The 25,244-nt window shown below is 33.1% G+C and overlaps 1 protein-coding gene across 2 annotated transcripts in view; it reads left to right on the top strand.

Annotated features, from left to right (window-relative positions):
- Window positions 1–25,244, top strand: part of LOC143249719 (neurotrimin-like) — a 171,685-nt gene that overhangs the window by 134,739 nt on the left and 11,702 nt on the right. The window contains exons 5-6 of one of the 2 annotated variants that reach the window (XM_076500035.1): window positions 9,526–9,708; window positions 10,750–11,255. In XM_076500035.1, coding sequence (XP_076356150.1) covers window positions 9,526–9,656 — 131 coding nt within the window. In that variant the 3' untranslated portion in view covers window positions 9,657–9,708; window positions 10,750–11,255. Of the gene's footprint in view, window positions 1–9,525; window positions 9,709–10,749; window positions 11,256–25,244 lie in introns of those variants that run through there. The other variant, XM_076500034.1, reaches the window with a different exon arrangement.

Genomic DNA, 25,244 nt, shown 5'->3' with positions numbered 1-25,244 from the left:
TTTAAAGCTTCAAATTAATCAAAATTACGTCTCTTTAGAATAATCCATATTTATCTTGTTTTTATTAATAACTCTAGCATCGCCAGACTATTCTATAAAATTGACATATTTTAGTGTGAGCTTTCAAGAAGAAAATATTCATCAGACGTTTCTTTCAAGAACGCAATCAAACTTGCAAATTAAACTCTTCCCAAGGCAAACTAATTTTCCTTGGGGCTATTCCATTTTCGCCTTGTTTTGTACGCTAACAATGCTTTTCAACATGTTTATGACAGCTAAGACAACGGCTTTGGCAACGTTTTTCAAATATTTCATATTAATTTCAATTTTTGAAAAATCAGTGAAAAACCTTACGAACTGAGACAAGGAAGATGGTTAAAATGGTAAAATAAAGGTATCTTAGTCTTACTTTCTATTATGTTATACAGCATTTTTACTTCTTTTGATTTGATTTTAATGATTTTGGATGACCTTTCTTCCTGGCCGCTTTAATTACAAAAGGAACCTATCGAAACTGCATCCATTACGTTTATATTTCATTCAGACATCTCCCCTTCAAAACCTAGACTAGCAACTGAGACAACACGACTTTGCGTCATTTTCCCAGTACAGTATGTATTGTTGTTGAATTTTTAGTGCAAAACTGCGCAACGGATTAACTGCTCTCTTTTCACTACGGAGATCGAACGCCAGATTTTAACATTCTCTCAGAGTATATTGGTTAATTTAATGTTAAAACATGTATGATATAAGTAAATTAATTTGCAAAAGGCAATGTTCTTTCATATCAGAATCATACGAATCAGTAAGATTTCTCAATGTTATACATTTAATAGATACATTCTATGTAAAAGGAAATAAACTGAACGACACATTTGTGACAACTGTTAATTTGATCAGTTTTGTATTGGCCTAAGCGTGACCCAGTGGTTAGTGTGCTTGGTATGGAGTTGAAGTTCAATGCTTTACAATTCAGTTTGACAAGAATAATTCAAGAATTTACGGTAGGTGGTGTTGATTAGTTACGTTTTTTTCTATCACTATAAATTTAAATAGTCATCGCGCGAAATAAAAACAAAAAGAGTATTAGAACAAAACCCACTGTGACTGAAGTTCAAAGCCCAGTAAGCTTGTTGCAAAACAGTATAGTTCTTAAACCTCTCTTTACACGTATGCACAATTCTGTTGATCTAAATTTGAATGCAAACAAGCAAACAACGTTCTCTATATATTTTAATTGACATTTTAGGTTATTAGACCTTCTTCACAGCTTTCAACCTGTAAATGAGAGACATATCAATATAAGGTCATCAAAATTTAAAATCAAGGTACATTTTTAATAAATTTTTAAATCTTAATAATATAATTACTAGGATCAAGAACAGCCTGATTTGTACAATATACATGCACAGGTTTGAACCGTTTAAAGCAAACGTAACTTAAGATATTTTAGTTTATACTATTTGAATAAAAAAAGATAAAATATAACATATTAAAGTTTACAACACTAACAAGGAATCATAAGATAAGGAGATCTGATATATTTGTTCTGTACTCTTAGAATGTAGAAGCAGATGAGACATTTTTAACATTTGACAAAAAACACTGGCTGAGTTCCAGTTCAGACATTCTAATTTTTCGAACAGGGTGACTAGTTTATGGGATGCGTTGAGCAGCAGCGGTGAAGCACAGCATATTAGTAGAATATAAGATGATCTGATGAACAAGATAAAGTATGGATTTAAATGTTTACCTTTTCTCAGAATTAAATATGCATGAACAGCTTTATAAATTATCTCGGGTGAGTCTCCAGTTCATTATATTACGTATTTTGATTTAACATAGCCAAATTTTTAATTTTAATTTAGAAGTTAATTGAACGTCATTATGTATCTAATTTATAATATTTGCCAACAAACTTGATACTATTTTCTTTTTCAACAAATTTAGAGAATAGGTGGGACTTTTCCAATACACGTTTAACAACATAAGTAATATAAATTTCTAAATATCCATTTAACCAAAACAAACATCAGTATTAAAATAAATATACATCTGTAAATCCGTTACACGGAAGACCCGGCATGGCCAGGTGGGTTAAGGCGTTCGACGTGTAATCTAAGGGGCGCGGGTTCGAATCCCCGTCGCACCAAACATGCTGGTCCTTTCAGCTGTGAGAGCGTTACAAGTGACAGCTAATCCCACCATTTGTTAGTAAAAGAGTAGCGTAAGAGTTGGCAGTCGGTAGTGATGACTAGCTGCCTTCCCTCTGGTCTTACACTGCTAAATTAGGAATGGCTACCCAGAAAGCCCTCGTGTAACTTTGCGCGAAATTTCAAAACAATCAATCCGTTACATAGATAAAATAGTAATTTTATTTTATGTTACAAGATGAGTACGCGATTAATTTGTTTTTCTTACTTTATGGTTAACGTGGTCAAATAATCAGCTAATTGCATGAAAATAATTATTCCAGTGTATGAATAATAAAACATTAAAATTGATTAATAATACGTACGTTCAGGTTGTTAATTAAAAAATATGACCAAATATATACTTTTGACAAACGACACTGTATTAATTCACTAGTGATTATTTGTTCTTAGAAGTTTTACGTAAAGCTCGAATTAATTTTGAAGTTACAGACTAGAGGGCAGGCAGCTACTTGACAACACTGACCGTTACTTTTGAGTTTCTCTTCATGTGACCGAATTAATCATCACTTTCAGATCACGTTTATTCGCAAAATAAGAACCTTTAGATTCAGAGTTCGAGACGCGAACTCAAAACTTCACATGCGGTTCTATTCATGAGCGATTGAAGTGGAAAACTTAAGAAATCGTTGCTTAAAGAGTAAAAATACAATCAATGTTAATTATCCGACTATATTCTTTACACGGTTCGTGTTCCATTGCTGCAAAAACAAGATTATTGCTTTGGGACCGAGTTATGCTATAATATTGACTGCCAAATCCCACTATTCTAGCAGATAAAAGTTGTCCAAGAGTCGAGGACTGGCACTGTTGACTAGACACCTTTCTTAATCTCTCAATTCAAAGCTAGAGGCTTGAATGATTTTGACTGAAAATAATTCTAAACAAAGAAACTAGGTTTAACAGTTCATTATGTATGAAATATATTAGAGAAAAGAAAGACTTGTTATCGAAAGAAATTAAAAATTGAGCATTTCAGTATTTTTATTAGTATCAAAAGTCATAGCAAGAATTCTTTATTTGTTTTAGAAACTGCAGTATTTCGATACCAGTGACATATGCGACATCCATTCAAACAAATGACACGACATAAGGTTTTTTTTTGGGGTTTTACTGCAAGCCAACCAAATTACCCGGAGTTAAGAAGCGAAGAAACAAGCTCTTATTGACCAGATGGCGAAAAGCCCTCGAGATTACCTTCTTCACAGTTATATGATATTGAGAATTCACAGGTTACTATGAAAAGAAAATCATTTTAGTGCATAGATTATGATAGGAATGAGTTTGTAAATAACTTGTAAGAAGCATGGACGTCATGTTTGCGAAAATCTATTTCGGTATTAAATAAATCAATAATATAAATGAAACAACTTGTTAAAAATGTCTTTATTCAAAAACACAGGAGATTGAGTCAGACGACTTCTTTCTCATAATGTTTTGAAACCAGTAAAGAAATGTTTTCATGAAAAACAATAGAAGGACATGTTTAAACTTTATTTTCAAGGAAAGAACGATACATTTTAAAGTATTCTTAGAGGGAAGAACACTTGGATAAGCTAGAAGGCTCAACTTTTGCGTAAAGATGCCTCCAGTCAACAATGTATATTAATCACTTTATAAAGTTTTACAGTCACACAGCAAGCATCTTGTCCGCTAGGCGATGAAGTGGCCATCTCCAACTCATTAAAACTGTATTTAATAATATCTAATAACTCTAGAACATATGCTCACAGAATAGTTTACTCATGAGGATTAATGTAACGCACGACTTCAGGTAATTATTCTATGTCTTATTTGGATACGCATAAGTTTAATTCCATGATATCTACATATACCAACACTGATAGTTGGCATAAAAATGGCTATTTTATACTGTAAATTATTTGGTGTTCTACAAACTGTGTGATGAGTTATGCTATTTTATTATCGTCACTAGAAAAAAAATGTGTTTTTCGAAACTGCAAACAAAAATATTTTTAATATTTTGATAAAAATCACTTAGATAGCGGGAGATGTTTTTTCTTCACATCCTCCTTGATTTATCTATTCCGGATTCCGAACTAAAGATCTGTAAAAATATAGAAAGCACTCCTATCAATTGTTTCCTGGAAGCCTCTTCCCGGGAGGCCTTTAAATCAATATCAGAGTTCGTCAGCTGAGTCAGACAACAAGACACAAAAGTTTACATGAAACACATTCTTATATGCAGTATAAGAAGTTCAAACTTACACTTGCCGATAGTTAGTGAATCATTAAAGCCTAGCAGTCCTAATATGTATGATACACTTACTTGGACTAATTCAATGATTTGCGAACTTTCTTAACTAAATCGTAACTTTGGTGAGTATGTACATGTTTTGACGCATAAAGAGCACGCACTGTTAAAGGATTTGTTTTTGAATTTCGCGCAAAGCTATGCGAGGGCTATCTGTGCTAGCCGTCCCTAATTTAGCAGTGTAAAACTAGATGGAAGGCAGCTAGTCAACACCACCCACCGTCAACTCTTGAGCTATTCTATTACCAACGAAAAGTAGGATTAACTGTAACATTACAACGCCCCCACAGATGAAAGGGCGGGCAGTTTGGTGTGACGGGGATTCGAACCTGCAACCCTCAGATTACGAGTCGAGTGCCTTAACCACCTGACCATGCCGGGTCGAGCAACATGTTAAAAGCCACTAATGTTGCACACAATGAATTAAAGCTCAAAATTATTAATTATTATAATGTAAAAAGTGATTTTTTACGGTGGCAGAAGATAAAATTTGTTAAATCCGTATAGTTTAGCAGGTTTTGGAGAAACTATATTAAATGAAAAATTAAATTAAAACAAATATGTTTGAAAATGTCAAAAGTTGATTAAAAAATTCAAAATCAATAGTTACCAGTAAAAGTACGTATTATTTGTTTTAGCGCATGTCTACTTAATGAGATAATAGAGTTGTGTGTCGTTAGGACTGAACTTCGAAAGTTAGCTTTATAAGCTTTGAAGTTTGGCGCTGAAATGTGAAAACTGGGATACATGTAAAAAAGTAAACACTTTTTAAAATATTATGTAAACAAAGTGTCAGACATGAATGAAATAACAATAGTTTGCACAATATTCTTGAATGCCAGTGATAAAAATGTTAGTTTATTAAGTACTCATAATAATACTGTGATTTTTTTTCTTTATCTCATTGTTTTCGTGGATATAAAAGTACCTTTTCTCATAGTTGTTTTTCATGAAGGAAATTATTAAAATTTGAGCTTATGTAGAAATAAATGACGCGATTATATTGTAAGTTTCGATACCAGTTGTGGGGAGAGCGCATGTAACCCTTTGTGTAGATTTGTGGATAATAACAAGCAAACCTAAAATCTATTTGTGATAGCTACCTCAAAACTACAGAACATTAATACATATGGGAAACACTTTAACATTAAGTCAGTTCGAAACATTATCTATTATTGTCTCTTATTAAAGTGCTATATGTCATTACTAATAGAACAAACGGGAAGATATATATAACTTTGAATGCTTCTCACACACTATCTGTAGTTTGAAAACACAAATTTTTGCCTTTATAAATGCTCTTCACATTTGTTTTGAATGTTTCGTAGCATCCAGAATAAAGAAACACGAGGATATTGCTTAAGACATTTATCAGTTTTCTATGCCTAGCATTTAATTTTGTACCACGCTGGTACAGCGGTAAGTCTTCAGATTTACAATGCTAAAATCAGGTATTCAGTTTCTCTCAGTGGACTCAGCAGATAGCCCAATGTGGCTTTGCTATAAGAAAACACACAGACACATTTAATTTTTATCATATATTTATTCTATATTTTCATCAAAAGCTTGTTTTTGTTTAATATTGAAATATTATATATTTTGTCTAAAAGCAAGAATAATTTTATTTTGTTTGTTTGGAATTAAGCATAAAGCTACATAATGGGCTATCTGTGCTCTGCCCACATTTGGTATCAAAACCCGGGATCTAGCAATGTAAGTCTGCAGACATACCGTTGTGCTACTAGGTGTCGGAGAATAATTTTATTATTATTTCTTCTGCAAGAGGTGTGTAAGGAATATCATAAAATTTCCTAGTCTAGTTATTTTCGAACAGAGAACAGATTTTTGTAATAATTTGTGCATATTAAGGTTAATTAACTCTATATAATTTTGATTGATTTTATAAATTGTATTTGTACATTAAGTATTTCATTTCTTTTGTAAACATTAAAATACTGAAAGCCATATTGCAGAATTTTGTTCATGTAAAGAACTAACAGATTTTTAAACTGCATATTAATGTAATATATTTTTAGTGGTGCTCTCTTAAGCTGCTGATAACACTCAGTTTAATGCTAATTTTTTCGGTTTTTTACTTCCTTGTTTAGGTCGTTAAACTTTGTGATATGATTAAGCTAAACCAAATCTTTTTTGTTGCTGTTTTCATTTTTGCTTATTTGGCATATGTTATTTCTGTCTTTCAGAAAATCACAGATTATTCCAGTTTGTTTTTTTAATTCTAGGTAAAACTAATTCACTTCTGTTTAACTAAAATCTGGTTAATAAACTTTACAGCATTTACTACTCAAGAATAGTCCTAAAACAAATGTAATTTGAAACTTGCGAAGAAAGACAATTTGGTCCAGATATGGTTCACTAGATAGCGTACCCAAACTGCTAGTCATAGAATTCATGGTTTTATGAACCAAAAAACACGTCCTGCGCTTTGGATCTTTGGGTGCGTTATAAGAATAACATGACAAATCTCACTATTTAAACAGACAATAATTATCAAAGATTCTTGTTGTCAGCGAGTGCTGTTGAATAGCTGCACTATCTCCATAGTCTATAAGTTCAAAGAGTTAAAATTAGCAACGGCATTATGAAGCTGTGTGCAAAATTGTAAAACAAACAGGCAGCAGGTGTAATTAGAGAGTTCCTTTCCGAGAAGATATAGATTACTGGATAACACACAGCACGTGTATTTGAAACTTGGTCGAGAAACAGAAAACAAACAAACATGATTTTTGCTTTTTGACGTCTCTGCATGTGGCCGCCATAAGGCGTCTCGATTTTTCATTATATTTGCTAGTAATAAAAGCCTCAGCTTGTTACATAACTGGGTAAATGTCTCTTTGATAACAGAGGTCACATTCAATAAAAACAATTTATTCTATAAAGTTTCAAACATTAAAGTAAATATAATGTATCTTAAAATGTTCTTGTTTTGGAATTGAAAGTTATCGTAACGCATGGAGAAAAGGATAATTCGAAATTACCGTCATAGTAGCCTAAATAATCACTTAAGCAGAATAATTAATTAAATGGTATTTTATATCCATCGGAGAAACAACAACAAAGGCCGATAAAAGCTAGAAGTTAGATGCATTATAAACGCGGATCATTCTTCGAAAGCCTAATATATCAGAGACGAAGACCATACAACAGATTAGAATAGTACTGAAGTAAATGGACGAATCACACAAGAGAAAAATAAAGACAAGATAAGCATACTAAATTTTCCTCGTTTATAACACACTTAATGTAAAGTAGTCAAGTGTCAGGTGTTTCTTATCTAACCCCCGTGATATTTAGATTAAGAAGGTAACTCCCATGTGACTTTAAAGTGCAGATTATGGGAAATTAGAAACAAATGTTGCCATTTTCTTCCTTCAAGATTGAAGGTAACTGTCCTTCAAAAATGAATAAACACACTCATGAAGTAGTAATTTTACTTGTAGATATCAAAGAAATATATAACGATGCAGTTTTAAGCAATAACCTGGCAACAAAAACATATATAGATTGCAATAAAGGACAATATATCAATATTGTTAGTAGTAGGATAGATGTTAATTAGTCTCCATAAACCTTGTTTTAGTTTTCTTACAACAGAACTTCGTCTTGGTTCACGCATAATATGATAACTCTTGTTATTTCTTAACCCGAAGAAAAACTATATATAGTTTGTGTTTCTTGTTCTGACAGAAGACACTTGAAAAATGTCAGTTTTGTACATGTTTACTTCCTTTGGAGCATGGTTATTCCAGTGTCTGTGTAACTACACTAATAAATACAGTTGATGATTTACTGAAAATATAGAATAATGATCGTTAATGTTAACAAAACTGTAATTTTCTATACGTACTTGATATACGGAATATAATGTGACCTTAAATTAGAGATTCCCTATCACTCAATTGAGCATTTCTCATAAATAGTATATTGATACATTATATAATGTGGACCTTTCTTTTTCAGAGGCAAACAGTTTGTCTCCGAAGAAGAAAGATCCACTTTTCGAAAGCGCTTGGGTTATAGGGTTTTCATTTCATCTCTAACATTCTTGGACCTACGTGTTTTTAACATCATGAAAATATATTATATAACGTGGTACTCTTCTTGAAGGCCAAACTTGATATACAAATCAAAATTATTGTTTTTTCGAGCAGAAAGATATACTTGTAAAAATATAGAGATGTAGTTCCGCTTTATCTTATATCAAAAATGCGTCTTTAAAACACATTAAGGATTACATTTTGCTAAGTGTGCAAAATTAAGTACGCAATGTACGTTAACTCATGAAGACATATATTATAAACGCCAACTTGTCTGCAAGAGTTATGGAGATCAACAAGGTATTTTATAATGTGACTGTGTGCACTGTAACCCAAAGTATTATGAGTATAGTGACATTGACTGTGATTCAGTATTTTGCCTTGACCAACATTTATAGCAGATTTGTTTACAAATATATTAACTGTATAAAAACCACAAAACAATTAGGCAACTGTTTAACGTTATGTATATAAGGGTCGTGACGCTCAACTACAAAATGTGACCTTGAATATGAGGGGGAGATGGAAACATATAATGTGAACTGTAAAAATATGTACGTTGCTAGCTTTTCTCACGTTATTTTCACAGAATTACAACTGACCCTGAACTGACGTTCAAGCAAATTAAGGCAAATAATACATCTTTGAAACTGTAGCTATCAATTAAAAACATCAAGGACTTGAAAGTTTCATTAGAATGAGTAACTAAAACTAGCTAAATAGCTTTAACCACTTGCTTAGTGAGCTAAATAAAAATCTGTCTTGGTCATAATTTCAGGTTTGGGTCACAATGTTTCACAGCGTTCACTAGTGCGATACGTAACTGCTTACATCGATATATATTCGTAAACTATGCCCAAACAACTGTTAAAAAATGATTGTTTCACCTCAGAATGAGTAAATATGTGTTAAACTTAATTAATTTTGCATCCGCCAGACAATGTTTAAATAAACAGGTGTTCTTATCAATCCTTCCCAGGTGAGAACACGGCTGCTGTCCAAAATGATGGAGGTCCTTCAATGCCTTCAGGGGTGTCACGTCCTCTGACGATGCCGTTTTCAATGCTTTTTTCATTGACTTATGTGGTTAATGATGTTATTTGGAGATGACAAAACCAGTGGTTGAGATGATGGAAAGAAATCTGTTTGAATGTTCTTCTAAGTGAGTTTTTCATTTATATTTTACTAACTTGTAAATTATCGCAAAAATTGTTTTGTGTTTGCATTCATTATAACTATTGATTAAACAACATCACACACGTGAAGTGAAACGATTTACACGTTTCTAGCTCTATTCGTATTAACTCGTTTTCCTTGTTGTTTTCTTTCTCCAAACGAGAAGCTCCACTTCAAAAGTATCACGTTACTGCTTTTAGTTTTTCTCTTTTTTTTGCTACTCTTAATTTTTTGTGCATGAAGCCTGTTGCTTCACGAGTTTTCTGATAAATGTAGAAACCCGTTTCTTCTGGTCATATTTTATAGTTTGGAAGAACGTTTATTAAACAATATTTGTTTATAACATATTGAAATATAAAACATTTTCCAGCAAACATTTTTCTGTTTTGTTTTGTTTTTCTACAGTAGAGAATTAATTATACCACTCGAGTAACCGTTTTAAAAACAACTTTTGTGTCTGTTCTTGGTTTTGTATCATCTTTCACTATATAGATATACATCTTTCTTCTAGAAATTCATTATAAAATACCACAGTGGGTACTCCAGCATATTATGTGGGGGATTTTAATGCGTGCTACATCAAAACAATGAAATGATTGTTTAGATTCATTAAAGCATTTCGTAAGCCATTCAAAAGTTTTTCTTTGTTCTGAGTTTCTTGGTCGTCTCTGTCTAAAGCAAAGGTTACATCGGTTTCACCATTGATGTCTATGATAAAGAATGAGAAAGCATGCGACTTTCTAATGTCATGGCATTACACGACTCTTTTGCTCATGCGTAAAGTCATTATGATTATCCTATTAAAACGAATATTTTTACCTTATCTTTGGTCTCCTACTTATTTAGGAAAGTTTTTAATGAAGTCGTCGCATTCAGTATTAATATTCACAACTCCTACTGTAATATTTTACTAATATTACAAGATTCTTGTCTTCTGGTTTATTTGATCCATAAAAATGAAACAAATGAACTTGCAGACGTAATCATTACAGAATGATTTTGACCAACCGATTTTCCTTTTTTTCAGATTGGTGAAGTTTAGGTCTTTTCGGCTAAACTTAAAAGTTGCTGTTTACCAACAGTGCCGACTCATTCGACCAAATTATTTGTAGTAAAAAAATAAAAAAACACGGAAACTGTGAACATTTCTGTTCAGACTCCAGGAAGCAAAAATTTATAGTTGGCACATATCACCCAACTGCGTTTCTGTTCACAGTTGTTCGAATTGTTTCGACTTGTAAATTCAGTTTAATAAACATGTTTAAGATTAACTACAATTTTAGTAAAAAATTGCGCCTACTATAAAAATTACTCTTTAGAGTCTAAAATTGTGAACTTTTTTTAATATAAGTTCTACTTTCTCACAAATTTGTGACTTAAATTTATTTGTAAAATCGTGGCTTCGAAAATAAAGAGAAAATGACATCAAGCTTAGAAAGGGTATTTTTAAATATTACATGAATTTCTTACTATTTTCATTGTAATCAAGTTACATGTAGGAGTACCTTTGTAATATTAAACGATATATATATATGTGTTAATTTTTGAGTTTTTCTAAAAACAACTACATACCTAAATAAAACTTAATTATATAGAACATATTTGTCACGATCCACTTGCACTGTCCAAAACAAGCTAGTTGACAACAAAATTTCTAGATCGCTTAATCCGGTTCACAACATTTTTTACCACTCATAATTTTGACTGTTAAAACTTTTAGTTATCCCTGAAATTAGCTTTAATCATACTATTCGTAATCAAGGTTTGTTATTTTTAACTAAAAATAGAACACATACATGTAACGTACGCCAGTCGCAAGTAGCATTGCATTCCCATATCTAAGTAATGGACTTGACTGTGGATCTAATAGTCTATGGCCCGCTTCCGTTAAAACAAAGTTGCACTCCTCACTTCGGGGCTTTTGGGCTCGTTATAAAAGTGACGATCAAATCCCTTTATTCGATTAGAATATCCTAAGAGTTAGAGCAAGTGATATTGATTAACCACATTCCCTCTAGCCTATCAGTATACAAATAGGAACTGCTATCACATGTATTCCTCTGCAGATTTGTACGAATTTTCGAGAAAAATAACATTAAATTATTGTCTTAGAAATCAATTTATTATATATATATATATAAAGGCAATAGGAAATAAAACAATAATATTGATTTTAGTTTCGTTGGTAGTAGTGTGTAGCAGTTTGTGGTAAATGTTCAGTTATACGCCTTGATATATGCTAGTCATAATTGTTTTGCCACTTTTGTTCTTTATGATTCAGGATAATAATTAATAAATCGACTAAATAATATAATTTTTAGCTACGTATGTAGATTAATAAAAACAATGAGATTGCTCTGTTATTTATTCTTACTTTATTTCTTATTGCAAAACAGTCCTCTAGTTTTTCTCTTATTTTTTACTCTTAATGCTGAAAAACAGGAAGTTGTGATAAGTATCCATAGGGAATGGTCTACCAACCGAGTAAGATCTTAGTTTATTTACTTTCACACTATCACTGGATATTCTGTTTTTCAGAAAGCAAAGATTTCTGGTCATGGAAGTAATTTCCGACTCAGGAAAAAACCAATAGCTCATCAACTTTAAGACGAACTAACTTCAGTTTCCTCTTTCTCACTACATCACCCATGTGATCCTGAAAGCCAAGAGAAAGAACCTTTTCAAAGCTCTTTCTTATTCTTTTTTGTGGGAAATTCTTACAACTGTCTCCCGTCTCAATCCTCATATTATCAGATTCTTTTCTGGGTAGTGTGCTCTGTTCTTTTGTTTCCAGTAACTTTACCGCGGGCGTATTATTGCTTGCTTATCTAGCGTCTCTTCAGTTGAAACTGACCGAGTTACTCATATGACCAGCACTAAATTTCGACAAGATTCTTGGACTGCAAGTAGTTCTTTGAGAAACTGAGTCACACCAATAGACACCAACCATCACACACGTCGTAGGTTTTACGTTGTGCTTCAGGCGAAAACGTGCAAAGAGATGAGTTGCGCGATTTATAGGCATGATCAGTGCCAAACCTGGTTGTTAACAGTATCTTTGTATAAGTACTTTCAATGTAGACCTGTCTTTTTTTTCCAAGCAAAACAATCAGCTCTCCACTTACTTTTTGTATGTAAGCTATAATTTCGGCAGATTGACAGTTCGATTAAATTCTCTTTTTATGTTTCTGTCTGCACCGGAATACGTTCATGTTTTAGGTTCTCTCTCTCTCGGTGTTTGGGTAAGATATGTTCATACCCTGGAGGGTCAGGTTCTCTTTTACCTCTTACACCTCCCCGTACTTATGGTCTTGCAGTATTGAAATTTGTAATTATTGAACTGAATATTATTCTGGTCCTTTTCAGGACAATGTACATGTATTGTGGTACATATATAGTTATTATTTTGCTCTATCAGCAGAATGTCAAGTTTGTTGGTGGCACTTTTTTCCTTTCTTTTTTTTAAACTAATTTTTATATTTTTTGTTTATTTATTTATTTGTATCTCTTTCTTCCTTTTATGTTTAAAATATAAATTGACTGGAGAGAGATGTTTCGGACTAACTTCATGATGTATGAGGTACCTATCTAGTTCGCATAGTAGTTCGTTTTTCATCCAATTTTCATCGGAGTACGTTATTGTACTATGTCGGAGTCTATCTGGTATTTTTAGGTTCTGTAACATCGCAGGTGTGATTTAAACGACTTGAAGACTTTCTCTCAACTTTACTGCAACGTCTTGCTGTTCAAAGAGTGAACCTAATGATTTACATTCAAAATATTATCAGTACGTTCGGTTGCGTTTGAAAAAACCGTAACTTAGATTTTAAAATCTACTTTTCTGTAAAAATTTTCACATCGGCTTATATTTTTCTAAGCAACGTCACACATATAATAACATGCACAACATCAAGGAATATGGTCTTAACTTGCCCAAGATCATATTCTTTGTCTTCTAATGTTTAATTATGAGCTACTTCTTGACACCTAATTATACACCACCCTTAGTGTTTCGTATAAATTGGATTTTAATTCTCGTATTTAACGGTTTTCTTTCCCAAGCGTCTCATGATCAGGCCCTGTAAGATTGTTCTCATTATTTATGTAAAGATATAGAAAGTTTACATGATGTACATATACTACTTATTTTAATATTTCAGTCTATTTTTATTAATGTTTAAATTTACTTCCTTTCGAATTAGCTGTGTTGTCAGTTTTTAAGCCTCTTCATGAAGGGTCACTTGATTGCATTTTAACTCTTGAAGGGTCTCTATAGAGAAATTATGAGACGAACAACACGAAATCACCATAAATGTCTTTAAGCTGAGATACTTCGAAATCATCCCAACTATAAAGAGATTAATGCGTTAGGTAATTACTAAGGGTAATATGCTTTACAAGTTCATGTTTGGTAACATATGAGTGGCGATGAAGTTTGTCTTCTTATTAAACTTACTGCTTGACAGGCAACGCTATAAATTCGAATAACTGGGTCACTATAACCACATAACGAGTTATCTGTGCTGTGCTCACCAAGGGTATCAAAATCCATTTTTTTAATGTTATAAGTCTTCAGACTTACCGCTCAGTCTTTGTGGAGCAAACTGGGCTAACCGTGAGCTAATGTAATGTTATAATGCTGAGCTGCGGATGGTAGTGTCGTTCAGCAATTGGCGTGTTATAGAAGTAACTGCCAATTATAAATTTAAAATTAAGGTTAAGTGTATCCCACCTAAAACGAGTAGTCCATGTGTTGCCTCAAGTACCGATCAAGTTTAAAACAAATAAGATAAAGTTTAAATAAGGAAACGTGAAATTGACATTAACTAAACCAAATTTACATAAAATGTTTGCTTTGTTTTAAATTTCGCGCAAGACTTTACGAGGGCTATTTGCGCTAGCCGTCCCTAATTTAGCATGTTTGATGTGACGGGGATACGAACCCGCGGCCCTCAGATTAGGAGTCGAGTGCCAGGCCGGCGTAAAGTTTCACATAATTATCTTATTGCGTTATATACAATTATTTCATCTCAATCGAAGATTAATTAACAAAACAATTTAATAAAATATGAAATTCATCAAATCATATTGGGATGTTTCAGAATGTAACTTCAAAGTTAGGGTTTAATACGTATGCATATACTGGGAAATAATGCATTGATGGCTAATTAAAATTCGTTCAGCGTATGGTTTGTTTGTATGTATAGTTTAGTTGCTTAAACTTCGTACTTAACACCAATCAACACTAACTCTCGGATTACTCTTTTACTAAGGAAGAATGGGATTGGTTGTTACTTTATAAAGCCTCCGCGAATGTAAGGACAAGAATGTTTGGTGATCTTTTCGAATCCACGACCTATGTATTTCGAGTCAAGCGCCCAACTACCAGGAGATGACAAGCCTCGAATCTAAGGGATAAATATTAATAGTTTCTGCTAATAATTTTGACAGCCTAATATGTTGCGAATCTTAGCAGCACTTGGCATTACAATTTAAGTTGTCATATGTTATGAAAAATTAGAAGACATATAACTCATGAGGATCCAAGTTTCGAATATTAAAATTTAGCTTTTATTTAATATGAAAAGCAATATAGAAAAAAATATTAAAATAATATAACAAAAGGGTGTCAAGTATCTCACCTTCTGCTTGAACAATTGGTCTCAAAACAAAACCTTGCGATAGCAAAATTAATAGAATTGTTTCGATTATTGCTGACTAAAACTTGTCCAAATCTAAAAATCAAACGATTTTATTGAAAAAGGGTACAAATAATAACCTAAGGGAAGTTTCAACAACATTCTTGTGTCTGTAAACACGAACAAATGGCTTTGTAATATATGTGGTAATTGTAGGAAAAATATTCATGCTGCTGAGAATATGCACGCGGTTTTGTTCTGTTTTTAAATTCACATCATTTTCTAGATTCGAAGCTGTTTTTATATAATAAAGTACCGTAATTATGTATACACACGTTTATGTGAATGTAAAGCAATATAAATGTAATTCTTCTGATTTTTCCTGTGTAGTAATTCACATAATGTATTCCAAATTTGTATGTGTTGAATCACTGTAACTACTCTTATACCGAAATAGATTGCAGCCTTGACAATTTGCCACAGCATAGACTCATGTTGGTGTTGGTGCTGTTAAATTAACAGTTCGGAAATGGTGTATATGCAGGAGTCTGCTCCGCTAGTAAACTATTGTGTCACTCGTGAAATATGCAGTAAGACTTATATTCTCTTAATATTCTTAATAACATAGCATTAAAGAGCTACATCTAGTGATTTTGATTAGGTTAGACTATGTTTCATCTTTCAGTTACTTTATTAGTATTGAAGCTTGGTTTGATTTACAGGTGTATCATCGATAATTTTACAGACTTTCAACGCAAAATTCCAAGATTCGATTTCTCGCGATGGACAGAAAACAACGTAGTTGTTTAGGCGGATGTATTCCTTTTTTATATCTAAATAAACTATAATTCAAAGCAAAATAACCTACTCAATAATTCAACCTTGCGATAACCGAATTAATGCTTGTTAAATTAAACGGAACTTGGGACCTGGCACGACTTACGTCTTTTTCATTTATTTGTTTGTTATCAAACATAAAGCTATACAACTGATCAGCTGCACTGTGTCTATAGAAGAAATCAAAACCTGTATTTTAGCATTCTGAGTTTGTAAACCCAACACTTCCCCACCTGAGAACTGTGTTTGTTTTAGATTTTATGCCCTTCCATTCTGGATAAAGGTTGATCTAATTTTGCCTCTATATGTAACTCTAAAGTTTTCGTAACAAGTATCTCGAAACTGCAATTTCCATCCGTGATGTGGTTTCGTTCTACACGATATGAACTATGAGCCCCCTAGTGGCTCAGCGGTATGGTTGCGGATTTACAACGCTAAAATCCGGGTTTCGATACCCGTGGTGGGCAAAGCACAGATAGCCCATTGTATAGCTTTATGCTTAATTCAAAACAACAACAACAACATGAACTATGATGTTAGTGGTGCTTTGTTTCTATGTGTTTTTCTTATAACAAAACCATAGGAGGAAATCTGCTGAGTCCACCGAGGGGACCTAAACTCCTGATTGTGACGTTGTAAATCAGTAGATTTACTGTACTAGCGGGTTACGCTTTGTTTCTTAGAAGTAATGTATGACGAATCGATTGTTGTAAAGGGCTTGCTCATTAATGGCCAAATTCAACATAAATTAGAGTTTCAGAAAAAAAAATTAATAAAATAACACTAACTTAGTTTCAGACTTATGTTTGCTGAAATTCGCGCAAAGCTGCTCGGGAGTTATTTGCGCTAGCCATGTCAAATTTTAAAGGTATATTGAAAAGGGAGCTAATAAAACCCAACCTTCACCAATTCTTGAAATACTCTTTCCTAACGAATAAATAGATCGATCGTAATATTATAAAGCTCTCACAACTTAAAGGACACGAATAATCAACAGCCTTAACCATCAGTTTATGCCAGGCAGACTTAAAGCAATACCACATTTATGGCTTGGCATGGTTAGGTGGTTAAGGCACTCGACTGGTAATTTGAGGGTCGCGGGTTCGAATCCCCATCACACAAAACATGCTCGTCCTTTCAGCCGTGGGGGCATTATAATGTAACGGTCAATCCTAGTATTAGTTGGTAAAAGAATAGCCCCAGGGTTGATGACTAGCTGCCCTCCCTCTAGTCTTACACTGCAAAATTAGGGACGGCTAGCGTAGGTAGCCCTCGTGTAGCTTTACGCAAAATCTAAAACAAACCACATTCACTACTGTAATAGATTTGCGATAGATCATCTTTCATAAAGCCTCTGCATATGGTAATCTTTCAATATCAGTATCTCCATCCTTATCTTAGAAACATCCCAAATAGCTGGATCAGAAATGAGAGTTATTCTGTATTAATTACGTAACAGAATCAGTAAATTAATTTAAACATTACAAAACATTTGGTTGACGTACAAAATACATTTCATACAATTCAGTGTATTTTGTTTGAAGTTTATAGTATTTTGTTGAGCTAACCATACTCACTAGATTGTCTCAAAATATATAACCTGTTTTCAAAAATAGGTAACCTACTAACTCATTTTTTCAGTTTTAAGCTGCTTAAGTTTACGAAAACCTTCAGTTAGCAACAAAAATTACTGAGCTGCTTGCATCTTAAAAATGAAAATCAAATTTAAATTTTGTCAGTCAGAATATTATCAAAATCGTCTTATTTCATGAAGCTACTCTTTTATACTTTCCACACAAATGACGTATATACGCAATAGCTACTATCAATCTTTTATCATTCTATTTTCAAGCAACAACAAAATTCTGTTCTTAACCCTAAAACAGTATTTAATACCAAAGCTAATAACGAGTCAAAGGAAACCATCGAATCAAAGCATCTTGTTTCTCTGTTTCTGAATTTCTCGCAAAGCTACACGAGGGCTATCTGCGCTAGCCATCCGTAATGTAGTAGTAGATCTCGCAAAGCTACACGAGGGCTATCTGCGCTAGCCATCCGTAATTTAGTAGTAGATCTCGCAAAGCTACACGAGGGCTATCTGCGCTAGCCATCCGTAATTTAGCAGTAGAAGGCAGCTAGTCATCACCACCCACTGCCAACTCTTGGGCTATTCTTTTACCAACGAGTAGGGGATTCATCGTCACATTATAACGAGTGTGTTTGGTGCGACCGGAATTCGAACCAGCGACCCTCGGATGACGAATCAAACGCCTTAACTCATCTGGCCATGCAGGACCCGAAGTAACTTGACACGATAAGTTTATATTGCTTTCCGATTGTTTGCTTATAAAGGCATATTTTGTCGTTTTATGTTGATTACTCTTTGACATATTACAATTCTCCAGACTTAAATGAGGATACTTGAAAAAGTTTACTCATTTTATGTTCATACAACGGCTGGTATGGGTATTCAAACTTTGATTAAATTAAGTACCGAAAAGTGTTTCGACCTTCTTAGGTCGTCTTCAGGTTAACACCCATGCAACCGTCCTATAAGTAGTCTTCAGGTTAACACCCATGCCACCGTCCTATAAGTAGTCTTCAGGTTAACACTCATGCCACCGTCCTATAAGTAGTCTTCAGGTTAACACCCATGCCACCGTCCTATAACTACGTTTTTACATCAAGTGAGTTTCTCGTTATCATTTTATACTGATGCAGACAACCTTGTCACTTTTATTTTGTTCTCCATTGAATTTAATTTTCATTCATTAACAGTTTTTATTGAAGTTTTAGTAGCGACGAAAGTCCTTAAAACTGCTCCTAAATGTTGCTCTGGTCCTGACATAATTACATAATTAAACCTTCGATAACTAAATGTTCACCTTCGATATAAGTTCTGCAGATACTAATTCCCATACTTTATTACCGTTTCATACGTAATTAAGCATTTTAACAAGAAATCTAAATTACGTGATGCATTGCTATTCTACAGTTATGATAGTTAGAAATTAATCACTTGTCACTTTAAATGGTAATTTTAATTACACACTTTATGATTCCATTTAGTATACAGAATCAACGCTTCGTAAACCATTGAAACACTCACGTTACTAACGATGTTTCACATTTCAATACACAGAGAGAGCCACATCATTTCCCTGATTTTTAAATACAAAGGGTTAATCGTACTTTATAAAAATTACTTAGATGTGCTCTCATTTTCTCAGAAACACATCTTATATAATAGGAGATTTCTAACTATTTAACAGTGTCATGCTGCCATGGATAGACTTATGGCAGGGCACGATGTCCTACATGAAAATCACACATCAACTTAATACAGTGCTTATATACAAATACAGTTCTTATTTACAAATTGAATGCTATTTACGAAAAAAAATCCTACAATTCAAAACAATATTTACTTTCATTGTTTACAAAATAATGAATACCCATTTAAAGTTGATATTGATAGAGGTTCACAAATTACCACTATCATCTCGAACTTTATGGATTTGTTTATAAACGATATTAGAGAAAAAACTGTAATTACAGCAATCCCATATAACCATACTCCAGTGAGGTATCTCAGTGTAGCTCTAAATGGCATTTGTACCTGAGGTTTGCTTGCATGTGGTCTTGAAGGATTGACCAAAGGATTTATGGAATATTTGTCAAAATATGTAGTTTACGTTTGACCTCCCGTCCTTTGTTAAGGTTTCATATGATTAGAGTTATGGTATTCGGCAGGAAAGCTAACTAATTCAGACACGTGTAAAACATTTATGTGTATACACCATGAACGTCCCAAATTATCTTACACAATCGCAGTATCGATTTATCTTTTTATTTAAGCTTTGTCTTAATGAAGCATTTTTGTCTTTGCTTTACTTTATAGATGTATATTAGTATAGCTATACCATGCTAATTTTATTTAGGTTTATTAACTGCTACTTCTTATGATTAGTCTCTATTTAGATAATTTCCAGGAGCAGTTTTATATAAAACTATCAAAACAAAAGAGGTAATGACGTGACAACATCTTCTTCTGTTATTTGCACTTCGACTTGCATTTTTGGTAACAATGAGGCAGTCTTAGGTTCAGGCCGAATGATTTGTGTCCCATTAATGCCATGAAAGTAAAAACTTGCGCTCAACACTTTAGGGCCATGAATACGTTATAAGAATTATGGTCATATCCCATTATTTCATTTGACTAGAATAAACACATGGTTGGCGGTGGATGATGTTCATTATTTGCCTTACATGTAGTATGTCACCTCAAAATTAGGAATGGTTAGTTTCCTATGTTTTCATACTAACTAAAGCATATACGTTTTTTCTTTTTTTTATATTGTTTTTCTTTTGTAGTTTGTGATGGTGGCTGGCATCATAGAAACAAAAGGAGACAGTTATTACTTTTGCTGTTTTTCATTGATCTAATTATATACTTTCAAGTTTAACTTTTGGGTTAACCATTTTTTTCAACACTTAATTTGTATATTACATTTGGTCTATATAAGTGCAGATCAACCTTATTTAGACATATGGCTTATTTTATTTTTTTCTTGGTTTATTCCTCCAATTTTGGATCTAATTTTATACTTTGCCCACTTTCCGGACTTTTTTCTTGCTCGTTCAATAGGCAAACGCGAATTGACGCTAAAGGAGGTCGAATAGTAACATCACAAAGTAAAATATTTTGCTCATTGCTTTCATTTCATATACCAAATCAATATTTCTCTTACAACACTATGAGTATTATGGTCCAAACATTCCATTTGTACCCCGAATTAACAGTGAAAACGATCTAATGCATTCAAGAATTTTTTATTAGCACCAAAATAAAAACAATTTCAACTTTGATATCAATTTTGATGATAGTGAATTATCATCAAACTTGCATCTTTTTACTTTCAGTTACAATTTTACATTTTGACCTTTCCATCTGACTATTAATGCTCTCAAAGTTATTTTGTTTTTTTTATTTTATATGATATTTTATGTTTGGCATAAACATAATTTTGGAATACAATTTACTTGCAAAATCCGTATATAATGTATATATATGTATGATAATTTTCAAACGTACTGGTTACGTTTAATTTTATAGTCTTCTTTATTTCATAAAATAACTTCACTTGTTCTTGATTCCTTCCAACAAGAACTTAGTTTTGTTTCTGATTTCTAATACTGATACGTTATTCTAACCAACAAAGAAAGTGGTCTTTTATATGAGTGTGTGTATATATATATTAGAGAAAATTAATACTTATCAAGTTAAATAAACAAAATCAAAAAGAAGGACTGAGTTAAAAACAGGAAGCCCAATTCTTTGACTAATTATATTAGTTTGTTATAACCTAAAAACAAGTCGATACAAAAATAAACTAAAAAATAATAAAGAAAATCGCTGTACTAATCTAAAAAAATCCCACAACACAAGCTATAATGTGGAATATAAAATGTACCCTTGGTTTTGGAGGTGACTACGGAAGTACGACCAATACTGTGATGGAGATGCACCGTCTATCAGTCTTAATCTCCATTCGCCAGTCTCACATGAAGAAATAAAATAATGCAATAGCAGTCACCCTTCCGTAACTGTCTGCAGGCAGTGAAAGGTTATAAAGATGTAGGACGTTGAGAGCTTCAGCACCCACATCTCACTCCCCTAATTCTTATTTCTATATCTATTGCTACACCGCAATGTGGGTCCTACTTTGTAAGTCACCTCTTAAACGTAGGGTACATTTTATATCTCACATTATAGCTTATACTCTAGGAACTTTTAAATTAGTGCAGGGTTTGTATGTATTATTTTTAATTTATTTTTGTTTTGGCTTCTTTTTAGGTTATAACAAACTAAAATATATATTTATTATATCGTAAGGAAGAATAACGTGAGTTTTACATTAGAAACACAAACCTTAAATGTGAAACAAATAACTGTAATACGCAGCTATAAACAGAAATATATCACGTGGCACATACCATGAATTAAGTAGTTATGCAGGGTGCCCTAGTGTTGGAAGTACTGGCGGAAATGAATCCCAGATTGCATTGATGGTAAACGGTCTATTGAGTTTAACCTCAGTTTCGTAGCTTTCACATTTTTGAAAAACAAAGCAGATGTGAGTACTCTTGCTCAAGCGTACTACATCTTTATCACTTATCGCTGTCTGTAACCAGATGTGGGACAGTGGCTGCTTAAAAATATTTACAGTAAGAACAAAGGAATAATTGTAATACAATACATCAGTGGATGAGACAGTGAAACTGTCGGTAAAGTTAACAAATAATAAGAAATACGAAAATAAACACTTGCATAAACACAAAATCCTTTGACACAGAAATGAAATATTCAAAAAGGAACCTTATTAGAAACACCTGTCCTCCGTCCGGAAAGCACATTCTAATAGACTTTACATAAAATGACATTTTAATAATCATTTTTTAGTGAAGTATATTTCAAAACTTTTGACTTTTTAAGCGAATAAGAAGTCAAAGTAACTTTAACGTGATAACTTATTTCGTTTAGCCTGAAACACAATGTACACTAAAAAGGAGAAAATAAGGTAAGACCATCAATAAGGACAATATACCCCTTGGGAAGGAGATAGCCTGATATATTAGGGATAAGTGCATAAAAATTAAAAATAACAGATTAACGTCCAATTAATAGCTGTCACATGATCATAAAACTAGGCCAAAGGATAAGTTTTTTGTTTGTGTGTGAGAGAAAGGAAAAATGTTGTAGTTTGATTTATTAAAAATTGATGTAAATATACACGGGCTGTCTTTTCACCTTAAATACTTTTACATTATATGCTAACTTAATAATGCCTTTATCGAGCAGCAGTATATTGACTAGCCCGTAATCGTAGTAAACTGAGTGTCGCAGGTTTGAATCCAGGTCGAACCAAACATGCTCGCCATTTCAGCATTAGGGGCGTTATAATGTGACGTTTAATCCCACCATTTGTTAGTAAAGGAGTAGCCCAAGAGTTGGTGGTGGCCTGTGATGACTAACTGCCTTCCCTCTAGTCTTACACTGCTAAATTATGGACGGCTAGCGCAGATAGCCTTCGTGTAGCTTTGCACGAAATTAAAAAAACAAACAAAACAAATAGTGTGTTTGTTACATCTCGATTTGCCTATATTATGGGTTTTAAAAACAAACACATTTGTCAACAAAACAAGTAACATTGTTATAAATAACTAATCAAAATAATATTGTATACTACAAAGTATTGTTGTAGTGTTGTTACTGAACAACATTATTATTTAATTGTTGTTGATTTCATCAAATTGCTGTTCGTCATTAGACTATACAAGTTTGAGTAAAGTTAGCTTTTCTTCAGTACCTTTGGTAAAGTATAAATTGAGTGAATAACTCTAAATTTAATATACTTGTGGAATATATATAATACATATGGTATTTTGAGATGTTTCTCACATAGCAGTTCTATATCGAAGTTTGTTGATTTGGAAATAATTATTTTATTTCTAACAGTTCATCTTTTTATCACCTCTTTCCAACTATAATTATTTTGTTTCGTTTACTACCATATGTAATTTCAGTAAATAATGGAATTCATATCTAAAGGCCCTATGGTGATTTTATGATAAAGAAAGTCCCGATTTTGACGTATCTTTACTTTAAAAAATTCAATGTGAGGCCTATTATTGCCTAGTGGTTAGAGCTCTCTTCTTACATTTTTTCTGCTCAAGGTTCTAGTATCCTCACCAAACATGTTCGCTCTTTCAACCATAAGAGGGTTATAATATCATGGTGAATTCCACTTTTCCATTAGAATCGCCAGAAGTTGTTGGTGGGCGGTGTTGACTAATTGTCTTCTTTCCAGTTTATTATTTCTAAATGAAGGACAGCTAGCTCATTTACAAGTTGTATAGTTTTGTGAGAAATTCAACAAAACGAACAAATAAACGCCGAAATTAAAACCGTCTTTAAACTATAGTTAAACAAGGAAATCCGTATGGTCTAATGTATTTTATTGAACTAGAGGAATTTTATATTGAATATATACCGAATTTTACTAGAGTGTGTGTGTGTGTGTGTGTTTTTCTTATAGCAAAGCCACATGGAGCTATCTGCTCAGCCCACCAAGGGGAATCGAACCCCTGATTATAGCGTTGATTTTACTAGAATAAAAACATAAAAGATTAAATGTTTTTGGTTTGATTTGGTTTTACCTCTGCGAAGGTACACGGTTTATCAGAACGAAAACGTAACCTGATGGGAGTATTTCAGTGTTCTAAATATTTATCACTTTCTAACTGCTCTTCGAATCCCGGTCGCGCAAAACATGCTTGCCCTTTTAGCCGTGGGGGCGTTATAATGTGACGATCAATCCCACTATTCGTTGGTAAAGAGTAGCCCAAGAGTTGGCGGTGGGTGGTGATGACTAGCTGCCTTCTCTCTAGTCTTACACTGCTAAATTAGGAATGGTTAGCGCAGATAGCCCTCGAGTAACTTTGCGCAAAATTCAAAAAACAAACAAACAGACTGCTCTTCAAGACCGCTAGAAAATATTTTTAAACCAATCTAGTAACTCCCCTTAGAAACTCTTTACAAAATCATAACACTATTTTCAATGTTCCTTAATTTCTTAGTATGTAATCTCCTATCGTAGTGCATCTGTCGCGACCCACTCTTGTATCAAGTGTTCTCTGTGAGAACTTATTTTACCCCTGTACCCCACAACCATAACAGATGTTTTTATAACAACTTACTTTACCCGTGATCCCCACAACCGTAGTAGATGTTTCTTCTAACAACTTACTTTATCAGTGGTTTCCAAACTTGTAACAGGTGTTCTCGAGAATAATTTACTCTATCTATGCTTGCCACACCCGTAACATATGTTCTCTACGATGACTTGCTCTATCCGTGTTTGACAAACACTTGTAACAAATAGCCTCCATAACAACATTTATAATATTAACAATCCTTTGACCAGCGCAGTATTTTCAATGCCATATGACTAAATAAGTCGCTTTATTATCTTATAATATCTTT

The sequence above is a fragment of the Tachypleus tridentatus genome, chromosome 4 (genome assembly GCF_004210375.1).
Source record: "Tachypleus tridentatus isolate NWPU-2018 chromosome 4, ASM421037v1, whole genome shotgun sequence".
Lineage (NCBI taxonomy): Eukaryota > Metazoa > Arthropoda > Merostomata > Xiphosura > Limulidae > Tachypleus > Tachypleus tridentatus.
The sequence above is the reverse complement of the archived record's forward strand: the minus strand, read 5'-3'. Positions and strand labels throughout refer to the sequence as shown.